General features: G+C 39.3%; 1 protein-coding gene across 3 annotated transcripts in view; it reads right to left on the bottom strand.

The window, feature by feature from the left end:
• The window catches only part of SCMH1 (Scm polycomb group protein homolog 1), a 1,232,539-nt gene that overhangs the window by 995,468 nt on the left and 221,898 nt on the right, over nt 1–15,173 (bottom strand). For all 3 annotated transcript variants that reach the window (XR_011279630.1, XM_069623049.1, XM_069623050.1), the window contains one exon: nt 672–742. Coding sequence is in view for 2 of the 3 variants with exons in the window: in XM_069623049.1 (XP_069479150.1) it covers nt 672–742 (71 nt within the window). In the remaining variant the exon portion in view is untranslated. The remainder of the gene's footprint in view (nt 1–671; nt 743–15,173) is intronic.

Here is a 15,173-nt window from a genome sequence, read left to right as displayed (position 1 = left end):
ATGTGCTTGCAGGCATACAATTAAGAATCTGATGCCCCAAACGTTGGAACCTGAGCATCCAACGTCAACCAGTAACCAAGAGCTACCACCTTTACCACAAATCTAACTTCCATATGAAAATGAAAACCATAACTTCCTGTTGATATATATATATGACCATATATGGTATAAATATCTTCTTAATGTGCTAGAATGCTCCATTACACACACTCCCAAACACAAAGACACATAGGTGTGTGTGCGTGGAACTAGCTGGCATGGGTAGTCAAAATGTAGCTCCTAGTAGCTTTTGGTGGCATGCCAGCCAGGATTATTTAGGCTCTAGCAAGAAGCTTAATAGCTCCCACTTATTTCAAATCCTGTCTTTTTGAACATACAATAATTGTTTCAAATCGTGTACAACTACATACCTTACCCAACCTCAAACAAAAGTGCAATATTATGGGTGATGTAACATTTACAACATGTTGTCTAGGGGTCATAAGAGGGTCAGATATGGGTATCGACATTGCATGCACACCCAACCCAACACAGTAACTAACCAAGAAAATGCAAAGACCAGTTGTAGTCTTTAAGCTGCCAGAGCCTTTGATCCCATTCAGGCTTTAGGTGACTCACATTCCCCCCTCATATTCACATTTATCATACATGCATTGTATATGACAAATCACCTGTTTGAAACAATGGGATGGAGCAGGAGCAGAACATGTCTCCTTCAGGTATTTGTCCCAGCTGAAGTGACCTGTATGAGAAGAGCAAACAAGGAAAACATTGAGCACCTTGCTCTTAAGGTAAGAAGACCAAATTAAACAATTTGTTGCCAAATATGCACCACCAAACCTACCCCTTTTTCCTGTTCTTAGGCATAAGCCTACCACAATAGACACCAAGATCTTCAGATTTGCCAGACATTTCACTTTACTATTTGTCTATAAAACAGCCAGTTGTATTTTTATATAAAGTACTTGTACTGATTTGGAATGAAGCATAGGCATTTAGATAAATTAACATAGTGCATTACTAAATTGCAGAGCTCATTCGATGCCTTAAACTAATCTAAGGGGGAAATGAGGTGCAGGGGGAGAGAGGGTTGATTTTGCATTATTGTATGCTTTCTGTAAATCAATTGTAATGGGCTTTGTCACATCAACAAATCGAGAGTCACCATCCTATCCCACTAGAACTCCCTCCTGTTTTGTATACATTCTGGAGTGGCTTAAACAAAGCAATTTGTGTTGTAGTCTGTTGCTGTGAGTTTCTCCATCAAGTGATATGATGACACAATCTACTTTTTCACGGCCGGTCATCATTGTTCCCATGTATACCATCATCATAAAAGTTTATTTCGGAAATTACAATTTTTTCTTTTTATTTGTGTATATAGTTATAAAACTTTTACAACTATTACAACCAAAATAATAAAAAGAAGAACATGGATCCAAAAGTTACATATTAAAAAATCCAAAGAAAATAAAGGTAAGAAAATATGAGAAAATTAAGATCCAAAGAAAATAATAAGGAAAGTTTCATAAGTAAATTAAAATTACATCAATATCAGTTAAAATTCCTGATGTCAGAATGTAAACGAAGAAATGGGGATTCAACCAGTTCTCAGTGGATCACAACATATGACATACCAATTAGTAGGAATAAACATTTCAGCACCACCTTAAAATTAAAAGATCTGACACAAGCTTTACATCTTCTTCAATTTCAGCAGATATCTATTCACGCCTTTCCAAACCTGTCTAATAGCGATTGTTAGACCACGACTGTAGCCTGACAGACATCTTAGCCAGAAACATTTGCTGGAAATAAATTCAAAATTCTCAACATAGTTAGTCAAATAGCATTCATAGACGGATCTCATAGTGGGACATGAGGTCAACACACGCCTAGTAAACTTGTTGTTTGCATATCATTACAGATTCTACAGTTCCTGCCTTCAACTGCGGTACCCATCCAGGCACCTTTAACCTCCAAGGCTTCTAGGCAATTTAGCCTTATATTCATGAATATTCTCCTTGTAGCTGGGTATGGTAATAGGCTTGCAGTTGTTTGTAAGTAAAACACATCTTAGAAAACATGGTCAGGGACTTCATACTGGCTACTTTTTCATGGCTCATCACCCAATCCCATTTTTCAGCACAATATTTAAATGTTTTTAACATAGTGCTTTCTCCATACTCCCAATTGGGTTCCCAGCCAATCTTGCCAAACATTTCTCATTTTTTACTTTAAATTTCTGCAGGGTAGCACAATGTTTACTCTCTACTGAGGATTTCAGGGAAACAAGAGAATCAGTTCAGCATACATGATCTTGATATATAATTTGCCTCTATTCATCTCGATGAGGGTAGACCGTGATATCAACTAGACATGCAGCTTCAATTGGGGTATAGTTAGTGATTCCCAATATCCTTCTCCAAATTAGCCCATCCATGCAATCAGACCAGTCTTCATAAGATGTTTCTAAGGCATATAGAAAGGCTGCAGATCATTTCTGTTTGTATATATTCAGAATACCAAGGAGGCTATACCCAGCAGTCTGCTTCGAAAACGACAAAACAGTAGCCATGGTTGATAATGTGTTTTAACGCTCTTATTTTGCTTGACTATGATATTCTCTTTTGTTTTACCGGATTTAACTTCATAGCCCAGATACTTCTACCAGATCACCCTTTTGATGTTACCCAGAGGACAGGCCGTTCTGTCACTTTTACAACATTTCCTACCAACAGCCATAAATTGTGTTTTTCCCCAGGTTTATCTTCAGGCCGTTAAATTCTGCATAAGCGAAGGCACCCTTAACACTATGGCAGATGCCCCTAAAGGCGTTATCCAAAAAGTCGTCAGCGTAGCCAATCCACCCCATTTTACTGCTCCCGATTTTAGGGAATGCATTCAGTTTTTCAACAAAGATACTGCCAAATTCGGCAAGAAACAGATTAAACAATATAGGCGCTAAAGCACAACCCTGTCATGCGCCCTTTCTAATAGGGATCTGACCAGACATTAGACCTACATTATTCAGACTGACTCTGGCAGGATTTCTTTCGTACATAATTTTACATGCGTACAAGTAGATGTTCAGGCATACCCATCTTTTATAGTTTTAGCCATCGTTTTGATCGGTCAACCATATCAAAAGCAGACGAAAAGTCCACAAATAGGCAGTTCATCATTACAATTGGCTTGCTCAATCAGGGTGTTTATTTTAAAGATGTCAAAACGAGTGGAGCATCCCCTCCTGAACCGCGTCTGAAAACTATCAAGTATGTGGTCTCTTATTATCCAGGCATTAATCTCCTTCAGAATCAAGGTACAAAAGATTTTACTGGGACATCGGTTAGGGCCAATAGGCGATAGTTCTCGGGACAATCTTGGGAGCCTTTTTTAGACACTGGCATAATATGAGATGTACTCCATGAGTTAGGTATTACACCAGTGTCGATTATTTTTCCAAATAATATTGTAAGGATGTCAGACCAACACTCTGGATTGTCTTTGACAATTAAGTTACAAAGGCCATCCGGGCCGGGGGCCCTAGAAGAATTTAACCTCTTGATGATTTCAATTATATCAAATGCACGCATTCGAGCAAGGGCTTCGATAAAGGGCTGTTATTGCTGTTCCTGGACATGATTCTTTGTTGCCGTTTGTTTCATTTGCTACTTTTGGACCAGGATCACGGTATTGACTTTGTCACTTTGAACTCCTGAAGGCTGTTACAACGGCTAAATATTAGTGGATTTTAAACAGCTAAACATCTAGATGTTGGTTTATTTGTTCCCTTTCTTTCATTTTGTAGTGACGCTAAGTGACTCCACCTCCCCCTCCCAGCAGCCATATTTCATCAGGAGCACGCGCGCATTCGAGCAAGGCTTCGATAAAGGGTCGTTATTGTTGTTGTGGCTGGAGGGCGTGGCGGTGGAGACCAGGTTATTTATCGTTTTGAGTGAAAGAAATGTATGTTTACTTCTTTTCACCAAGTTAAAAGACAAAGATTTATATTTTACATCTTGTATTTGTCAATTATACTTATTTAGTGCTTATTTCCTGCTCATTTAAGCTTATTATCTGCAAAACCGTATGGTAAAGTTATACACCCTCATGTCCGGCATGCCGCCACCTGAGCAGGTTGCTACAGCTTTATTTTCAAATATGGAAGTATTAAAACATCCAGCTGGACCACATTTAACTAAATCAACAGGACATGCTAAATCAATGTCCTGCCTAACTGATATACGTTCAATCCAGATAAAAAACAAGTAAAAGCAGAAAAAAGTGCCCGAAAATGCTACATGTGTCACTGTGTCTTTACCAATTTCAACTCTGCTTCCCACGGAAATAGCAGAAACTACTCAGCTTGATCTATGTACCCCATCGGATTCATTGCTAGCAGCGTTCTCCAAAACAAATCTATTGGGAGATTTTGCACTGCCATCTACGTGCAGACCCGTAAAGCTAGCTCAAATTCATGAAAAATCCATCAATGACCAAATAAATGTAATGACGCCGGACAACCAACACACAAGTACTGACGCAGATGAACCAATGGAAATTCCCATCAGCACCACAGTCAAAGCCAAGACCACTGAATTACCTCCAGCCCCACCTAAAGTAATAAGTGAGGCACAAGATTATGAGCATTTATCTCAATCTCCTGTAATGTTCACTCATTCACCCTCTGTATTTGTCTATTTCTTATACTCAACCTACTCCTAGACAATCCAAAACCTTTCCGTCACATTTTCAACCTACGGTTTCTCCAAGTGCCATCTTTTCTTCTGTATTAACATTACAAGCCATGAATACTGCTGTTTTCTCCTTGGCAAAACTTTATGAAACCTTGGGCTCACGTCTTACTGATCAGAACTTTCTCCTCAAGGAGATACTTGATACTAAAAAGACATACTCCTGTTTCGACAGAAGCATGCACAGTGATGCAACAACAGTCATCATCTGTGCAAGCAAATGGAATTTGTGAGAATGCACTCGATTTGCATATGAAACAACTCTCTAAGCAAAGCAAAGAGAATCTTGAAGATACTCATTTGGGGGAAACAGAGTGAAACTGTATTAAAGTCAGTGGACATTCATAACTCACGCAGAGTCATCTCATCAAATAAACCAATGAAAACAGGCTGTGCCTATAATAAAGAAATAGAAGTTGAAGTAACTCAAATCACTTGAGTTCACATCTCCCAAGGACAATGAAAAACAATCGTCAACTTTTTAAAATAAAAATACAAAGAACAAGCTCCCTTTCAATATTTTTGTATTTTGAATGCAAATGCACCTTGACGAGTGAAAAACAGCTTAAAAAACTAAAAATCAACAAATCATGAAGGCCCAGAAGAAAAATAGCACTCAGCAATTTATCAAACCACTCTCTAACCCTGACAGAAGAGTCAAGGAAAGAGGAGCGGCTACAACCAGAAAATATGCAGCAATATCTAAACTTAAAGCTTTCTTATCGAAATTGAACTCAAATAGTACGATCATCAGTGCTGTGACTGACATGGACCTCACATACTCTCCACTAGACAATCTGATTACTGAAGCACGACAACAGAACCTCTCATCAGTTGTGCCTATGCATGTAAACACAGCCAATTCTCATCCCATATTGGAACTGCCGCAAACCTTGACTATGAAACAATCTGATGATACACCTTTAACAACACTACAAAAAAAGAGAAGAAATTCAGATATCTCTCAATATATCCATGTCGTGTTCAGTACAACCTATCAAACATCACATATAGTCGACAGATTAACATCCCTCTCGACTTAACGTGAACATGAATAAACTTGTGTCTTTTCAACAGAATTCCAATGAAAACTCGTCAAAAAACACAGTGACTAGTTCGGGCAAAAATCCACTTCAAGCAAATCAGACAAATAATACCAAGATGAATGCCTCATGAAGCAGAAATTAAAATGTAGCTTGCTTCAGCCTAATACTTCAGAGATGCAGAAGCGATTACAAAACATATGATCTTAACAGGGCAACAGTTCTGAATCTCAAGAATAACATAACCAATCTACAAGATGTCACCTGAACTGATATAGCCCAAGTAGAGTCCATTCATCCTCACGACACGTCTGTAGTTAAATTATGGATGTCGTCAGGCCTGGTCAGAAACACCATATGGCAGGCTAGATATGAACTTTATCAATTGGGTTTTCAGTTAATTACTGAATACAAATGACAAATCTTCAGAGATTCTCCAGACCTCATTCTGATCAAAACATAGAAAAGCCCTGGCAATCCACAGCCATGACGATATTGTGTTCCTCCACAAATCAGAATGAAATGCGAACAGCATCTTTTCCAAATAAACAGCAAATGAAGGAACAACAATAACAATCCGAACATAATTTCCAACACGTTTTGATCTTGGCTTCATGGAACACTTATGGAAACCAGCATCTCGTAACATCTTCGATGAGCTTATTGGCGAAATATGACATTGTGTTCCTTCAAGAAATATGGATAACCACTCCTCCAGTGTGGGATGGGTATCAGTTAGTGTTAAATCCAGCCACCAATGTGCTGAAAGGAAGACCCATGGCTGGGCTCTTAATAGCAATAAAGACCAATAACAATTCAGCAGTCACACTGTAGGCAGCTCCGAACTCGTACATACAGCCAGTTCGCATTAATATCCTTTCAAAGCAGATAGCTTGTTTAAATTTGTACTGGAACCATGTGGCCATAGAAGACAAATACTTCTTTCAAGAGATGGAGACATGCCTGAACATCTTTGTGGCAGACCCTCAAATAGATCATATTGTTTTAGGTGACTTTAACATGAATTGTGTGGGAAAAACAGGAAATGAACATCAAAATTCAATAAGAACCTGGAAGCATCCAATGAAAGAAAGAGGCCTGTTCATGGTAAACGGATCCCCATCATGTGACGTACCTTCCAAGCCCACCTGGAAAGAGGCAATCAAACATCTTTAATAGATTATATATATGTTGACTCCAATCTCCATACATGTGGGAGTTCATTCAATATAATTGAACAAGATATTAGTGACCATGAAGTTCTGGAAATGACTTGGTCTTGGCGACTCACTCCCTCAACATCCATAAGTGAAACGTACAACACTCAGCTAGCCGTCGCACCCACAAGTACCCACAAGTGCTAAATATAAATGGACTTCGGCAAAACTAGACTAACTACTTGAAGTCATATCCTATCCTTCTGATGTTGTGTGTCCGGATATTCCTATCAGAGATGGAATGTACGTTGTAGTTTTACAAACTTTTGAACAAAAAGAAAAGCACAAGTTTTAACTCTAATAATAAAAAAGTCGATCACAAGCATGTTTCAGATGACCTAGTCAACACGCCAAAGCCACCAGGAAGAGAAATTCGAGGCCTACAACATCTACCCCTCATGCAAAGAATACTCCTAGCAAAGTCACTTGAGAATAGATATGCGAACTGGCTGAAACAACATAAAGCTAGCATGCAACTGAAAGATGCTCAATTTATGTTGCGGACAATAGCCTCCAAAAGCTCTGCCATGATTTGGTGCCTAATTAAAACTATATATACCTCCCACAATCTATTATCCAACTTAATGCGGTATCCGAAGAAACATGGGTGGCGTATTATAGTTCCTTCTATGCAGACTTTCCCTGGGCTAATCAACCTGTACATATGCCACCAAATAACTTAGCTGCTCTGAAAATAGACCCCATTGAAATTCAAGAAAATATAAAAAAACTGAGTGTCTCCAGAGCTCTGGGTCCGGGCGGCCTATCTAACATCATGCTAAATGCCCATCCGGAAGCCTGGACCAACATACTAAATGTCATATTCCAGCAAGTAATTGTATCTCAACGAATTTCACATTCCTGGCAGAAATCCATAATCCTTCCTATTTACAAGAAACACAACAGACAAGATCCCAAAAGCTACAGACCGATAACTTTATTGGACGTGCCCGGGAAATTATTTGCCCGGCTCATCTTGGGTGAATTTGTAGACTGGTCGAATAAATTTAACATCAATGATCTCTACCAGACAGGGTTCATTGCTGGGTTGGGAACCTCCATCAATGTACATATTTTACATGCTATAAAGCACAAAGAGTGGCAATTAAAACAACCTGTCTTCATGGCCTTTATTGATCTAGAAACAGCTTTTGATTCAATATCCAGGGGATTGCTGTTTTATAAGTTAAAAAGGAGTAATTGTCCGATTCACCTTCAACATTGGATTCGTGAATTCCATACTAACAGCTCAATCCAAATAAGATTGTCGATGGACGGCAAACTAACCAAATACATATACACATATAGAGGTCTTAAACAAGGTTGCCTTTTGGCCTCTTCCTTGTTTAACTTCTATATAGCTGATATAGTAAATCATTTTATGAATATAACATCTGATTCACCTCGGTTACTTAATCACACAATCCCATACCTGCTCTATGCTGATGACCTTGTGCTATTAGCAAGAACGGCCAGGGGTCTTCAACTGTTACTAGATCAGCTGAACAACTATGTAACCATCAGTTTGAACAAATCCAAGGTCATAATCACAGCTACCAATAGTGCTAAAAGAAGGACTCGCCAATCATGGTGCTCGCAACACATTCCATTAGAGATTGTGTCCGAGTACAAATATCTAGGTCTAAATGTTAATAATGTCATTTCTGATGAACCATATTACAATGAATCTGAGCCAAATTGTGCACCACCACTTCACAAGCAAGAATTTCTAATTCTAAATATGGCAAATTCACGTTAAAACCGGTGATGATTTTCTATTGTCAAAAAGCTATACCAACAATTCTATATGGTTCAGAATCAAGAGCACGGTGTGACTATTCTTTCTGGTCAGTGATAAAAGGGTCCTTTTGGTAAAAATTGTTGAATTTACCAAAATCGTTACCCAGGTGTTTATTGCGGTATGAATTAGGATTAACATCTTTGCATGCCATGTATATGTGGAAAGTTTATAGTTTCTATCGGAAATGTCTCCTAAGCTCTAAAGAAGGCTCTTTACTTGATATTTTGTCTAAATATAAGGAAATAACTGACCACAACAATGTCAAAAAATGGCTTCTTGGGACTAGGAAGTATTTACTGGAATCAGATGTTACCGAAAAACTATTAATTAACTACCCTGATAAAGCTAAAGAAAAAATGTTATCGGATTGGATTCAGACAAGATCTCAACGTCTTAAAACTAAACATTCCGAAAATGTTTGCACCTTGATTAAAAAAACTCCGAACACCAGAGCCATATATATTGCAATTCCCAGATGCAAAGTATCGAGACCTGTTTGTAAGATTCAGGTTGAATGTTTGGCATACGAGAGCCATCAGAGCAAAATTGAAACTAATTTCTCCTTCACAAAACCTCTGTCGCTTCTGCAAAAACCCTAATGAACCAGAGACTTTACCCCACCTGATCACTAACTGTCCTATTTTGTTAAATCATTGTATCAAACACTTTAAACATAATTTTGAGAGTTTTTCAATCACAACTGCTGAACAACTATGGCACATTTTGTATAATACTTCTTTGAATGCAATCAGAATTGCACTTATACATTTTCTATTAGCTCTTGACTTAGAAAACACCAACCCAGATGAATGAATAAATTTCTGAGCCACAAACATACAAATGGCTCTCCTTTAAGCCACTTTGTTTGGTTGGATGTCGTTAAACCATGCTAATAATGATTATAGGTTATATTCATTGAATGTGCTTCTCTCATTTGTAAAAATAATGTCATCATCTTGCTTCACTCAGTCTTAGTTTTGTGTTGTCTATGTTTTTTCTATGATTACTTTTAAAGTTTATTTTTATATTCCATATTATCAAATATGAATTGTTAAAATCTGTATAACTGTATGTAATACAATTGTGTGTTTTTATATTTTGAATTAAAAAAATATTGAAAAGTTGTTTTTTCAACTATATCAAAAAAATATGATATCATCACAGTCTAGTGTCAAATTTGAGATTTTTTTTTTCCAGATTGGAACCATCACCAGCAAACTTCTCAGTGAGATACTGTTCCCATGTTGACCCATCAATACTACAGATGAGTTCATGTTGACCATTATTGGTAGCACTCTTATAGTTGGTCCACCATTTGTTGGTATCCCCATCAACCCATCAACCAATATCCTTACCATTTTCTGCCAGTTTACATTATTTTCAGAGCCATGGTATCTTCTGAGCCAATTCCTAAATGCATTTTTTAGTTTTCGTTTCTTAGAAGTAGCTTCATCTAGATGCATATTACTACGATCAATTGCTCTAATTTCACTCTGCATCGTTTTCTTTTTTAAACATATCATTTTATCAAAAAGACCACGACAATGAGAAGCCTGATTCTTGGTAGAGGTTTTTTTTCCCCCATGAGCATAAAGCCATGCATACAGGAAGATAAGCAGACAACTATCTCATCTACAGTTGCCACAGACATGTATTCAACGCTCAGGCCCCTACACCAAATATGAGCTTGGCCAGGTTATCAGACCAACCCCCGTCTATTACCGTTTGATGTAACAGTTATCTCAACAATCTTGTCAAAAGCATGTATCTTTTTAGTTTCTTAGGCAAAACTGCAGACCAACATAGCATGGTCACTGAATAGATTAGTAATGATTTGAAAGTCCATTAGCAAGACATATAACCTTTCGCTGACAGATATGTAGGCCAACATAGATGAATATAGACCATTGGACCATGTAGCTAGCACCAGTGGAAAGATTATCCTTACCAAACCCATTCACAAGCTGTAGATCCAAGTCTGTAATTAAATGTTTCCAGCGCTAATTGTTTAGATAAACTCTAGTGATAGCATCATTATTAACATTAGTTTGTTATTTCCATTATTATTGCCATTCAAGTCTCCTCCCACTATAAGATTGTCCACATAACGCGTAATTATCAGTTTACGTATTCAAAGATATTAGGCTGTATAGCCATAGTGGAGTCATCGGGAGGATCGTAGACATTGACCAGTAAGATTTTTAAGTCAATTTCCAACTGAATTTCGACCATTAATACATTGTAATTGCTCACGCGGTACACTCAGGGGAATGTATATCATTGGCAAACAAAATGGCCAGTCCCCCATAAGATTCAAACAATTGGGCTCCTGGTATGGCACCTATTCTACCCAGGATGGTTAACTGAAGAACAAAGCACACAAGTGAACAGGTTCAAGAACACTATTGCTCATACACGTGTAATCCCACAATTTTTTGTGTAAACTCTGCCGTTTCTTCAATGAGACAATACTCAGAGGTTATATCGTAGAGAAAAAATATCTCTGACACAATTAATTTATATATTGGAACTGTGTGAGTGGTATACATAAAAGCACAATTCCAGGGAGAAACAGACATCAAAATGGTTTCTTGGACCACAACAGAACAAACAAGAATATGTTTTCAACACACTGTATCAAGGCGTTTTTCAGGCAAAAATAAAGAGTGTATGTATAACAAACCCAATCTGTGTGGGGGTTTGTCAAAAATGCACAATTCAATGGTGTGAAGTTACAAAACAAGGTTCTTAAAACAAAATAAAACATTTGCAAGGACACAAAAGAGAAATTTGCATGTGTGGGACAGCAATATATGTGATGTAGTTTCAGGGAAATAGTGCGTCAACACCAGGTGTTTCGGCCATTTGGAGTTGAGCTAGATGAACCTCATCATTCATATAGCCATCATCAGGATGGGTTCTGTGTGAAATGACGTCTGTGCTGCAGGGGAGGGAGACCAAAATCAGACAGGTGTATGAACACAGTTCCAATATATAAAATAATTGTGTCTGAGAGATTTTTTTTCTCTACGATATAACCTCTATGGGTATTGTCTCATTGAAGAAACGGCAGAGTTTACACAAGAAATTGTGGGATTACGCGTGTATGAGCAATAGTGTTCTTGAACCTATTCACTTGTGTGCTTTGTTCTTCAGTTAACCCTCCTGGGTAGAATAGGTTCCATGCCATGAGCCCAATTGTTTGAATCTAACTAGTACAGCCCGTGGCTGTGGGCATTTGACAGACCACCACTCTGGTCAATAACTTTGTTCAATACATCTTTCTTTTTGTCCCATTTCATCTATGGATAACGTGAATGGAGTCTCCTATACCGATGACTATTTTAAACAACTCCTAGGGGCCTCTTCCACACTACGTAACGAGGTCGGTGTGCTCACAACAGGTCTGACAGAAGATCAATTAGAAATCTTTAACCAAAAGAAAAAAAGGATAATCCGAACAGAACTACATGGCAAGTTCATGCTAGAATACCTGAGAGCTGGGATAATCCCAGAAGGCCTCCAGGTACGCAACATCCCCAGGGTTTTCACAGACAACCCGAAGTTCACGAAGAACTTCAGTGGGGTGGGGAACAAATGTAGCCAGGACTGGCTGATTCTGGTCATAGACACCGCCAAATAGGACTGTGACAAACAGGGTGCAGAATTGCTAGACCTAGAGAAAAAGTTCCTGGACGATAAATCTATCCAGGATGCAAAGGATAAATTAGACAGACTTGAACTAGAAATCATCAAGTTTAAAAATCTAACCCTTGATAGGAAGGTCGATAAGTTCAAAAAGGATCTGGCTAATTATTCAGAGGAAAAAACCTATCCTTTTCTCAGGCCGACATACTACACTGATCTGCAAGCGAGTCAAAACTACAGCAGAAGGAACAAATCAGTAAATTTTGCTGGAACCTCCTCTAGTGGAAGTGGAAGTACTTCAAGCCTACCTGGCGCAACAGGACAACAGCTACCACAACCTTTTTTTCCCAGGGGCGGACAACGAGGACGACCCAGGAGACGCCCAACCCAGCCAGGAGAGCGCATGAGAACGCACCAATGGTATCAGAACCAAGGACAGAATCAGGGATACCAGTCTTCATCTTATCCACCCGGACCATGACAACACCAGAGTTACAGCTCCTTGGCAAGGGTTTATCCTTCATCCCTGCCCAAAGGGCACAACCTTTTGAAATCGAATTAGAGCTACGAAAATTCCTTAGGAATATTCGTTTGCAGCATTTTCTTAAAATCCATTTACCCTGCCTTAGAGAGGCTGCACTACCTTCACGCACCAACGCAGAAAATACCACCGGGCTGAAAGAACAGTCCAAATTCTACCCTCCACCGGGCTCTACCCCGGGTGAGATTATCACTTTTGAAAAGATTATCATCAAGACAGTAATGGCCGGATTCAAAAAAGAAAACTTCTACCAGGACAATCTCGATCGAGAAGAAAGGAGTGCTATGAGAAGCCTGGAAACGGACAGATCTATAACCATCAAGCCCGCAGACAAAGGGGGCGGCATAGTCGTCTGGGACACCTCTGACTACAACAAAGAGTGCCTACATTTATTGAGCGACGGAGAAGCGTACATACCTTTGGAACATAATCCCACGAAGGATCTCCAAGATGAAATCAGAAGCCTTACGCAACACGCTCTCACCCAAGGTTGGATTTGTGAAGATGAAAAGATGTTCCTGAACAAAACCAATCCACGCATTCCGGCTTTCTACATTCTTCCCAAGATGCACAAAGACTCCAAAAAAACACCTGGAAGACAGATTGTTTCAGCTTGTGAATCCCTCCTTGAACCCTTGTCCCTTTACACATATTTTTTTCTGAAACCCTTTGTCATAAAATTGCCTTCCTATCTTAAAGACACCACCAGTACAATCAATCTGCTTGATGATCTCGTCCTTACCACTGATAGCCTGCTTGTCACAATGGACGTTGAGGCTTTATATACATCTATACCCCAACAAGAAGGCCTCGAAGCAATACGCGATTTTTTGAATTCCAGAACAGACCAAGATTCCACCCCAACTGATTTCATCCTTGAGTGTACGAGATTGGCTATGTCAGATAATTTCTTTCTGTTCCAGAACCAGATCTACAAGCAAGTAAAGGGTGTGAGCATGGGCGCCACCTTCGCCCCAGACATTGCCGATTTATATATGTCTAAATACGAAGAGAATTATGTTTTCACACCAGAGAACCCTTTCCTATGCAACATCGCTCTATGGAAAAGGTATATTGACGATGTAATCATTGTCTGGAAGGGAACACCTTTAGAACTACAAGATATTCATACGTGGATCACAATTTGAGAAACACCCACATTAAGTTCACGATACATTGGGACCACCATCAAATAGATTTCCTTGATCTCCATATCTACAAAACGGGAGACCGACTAAAAACTGAGCTTTTTCGAAAACCAACAGACCGCAACACCCTATTGCATTTCACAAGCTATCACCCGATGGGCCTCAAGTACAATCTACCGTATGGACAGTTTTTGCGCATTCGTAGAAACTGTTCCGACTTGGAGAAGTTCCATCTCCATGCGGCAGGAATGACCCAACGACTTGCTGAAAGAGGCTACCCAAGAAAAGCTATTAGTCAGGCCAAGAAAAGAGCAAGATACACTCCGAGAGAGATCTGTCTGGGTAACAAACCAAAGAAAGATTTGGGAAGACTCGTGTGCGTTAATACTTTTGGGCCCCTGAGCGTCCTAATCCAGAAAACCATCAAGAAGAACTGGCACTTGGTAACCCATCCCGGAACTTTGCAAAATGTGCCTTGTTTCGCTTGAAAAAAAAAACAGGAATCTTAGAGATGCTCTTGTTCACACTTAGAGCCACCCTCGCAACCACAGCATACACTCTGGGACCTACCCCCGATTTCTGGACACCATAAATGCGGCCATTGCGTGGCCTGCCCACTGACTCTGCAAAATAAATCCTTTGAACATGACAAAGTACAATGGACAATGAATGATTTCACCAATTGTAATACCAAGGGTGTCATATACATAATACAATGCCCATGCAACCTCCTGTATGTAGGCAAGACCATACATGCAATTAAAATGCGGATCTCGGAGCACCGTTCCTGCATCAGAAATAAGGTAGCAGACAAGCCCTTAGTAGATCATTTCACTGCTAAGAACCACAGGGACACGGATTTAAGGTGGTTTGTCCTCCAAAAAGTTAAGCCAACCAAGGGGGGATGGGGGGGATTTGAATAAAACACTCACCCAGTTAGAACAGTGGTGGGTACACAGACTGAACACCGTACATGCTGGTTTAAATGTTTCAGTAGAATGGAAATCCTTTCTGTAAC

This window comes from Ambystoma mexicanum, chromosome 11 (genome assembly GCF_040938575.1).
Source record: "Ambystoma mexicanum isolate Mex_15411 chromosome 11, UKY_AmexF1_1, whole genome shotgun sequence".
In the NCBI taxonomy this organism is placed as follows: domain Eukaryota; kingdom Metazoa; phylum Chordata; class Amphibia; order Caudata; family Ambystomatidae; genus Ambystoma; species Ambystoma mexicanum.
Note: the sequence above shows the minus strand (reverse complement) of the source record. Positions and strands in the feature narration are given on the sequence as shown.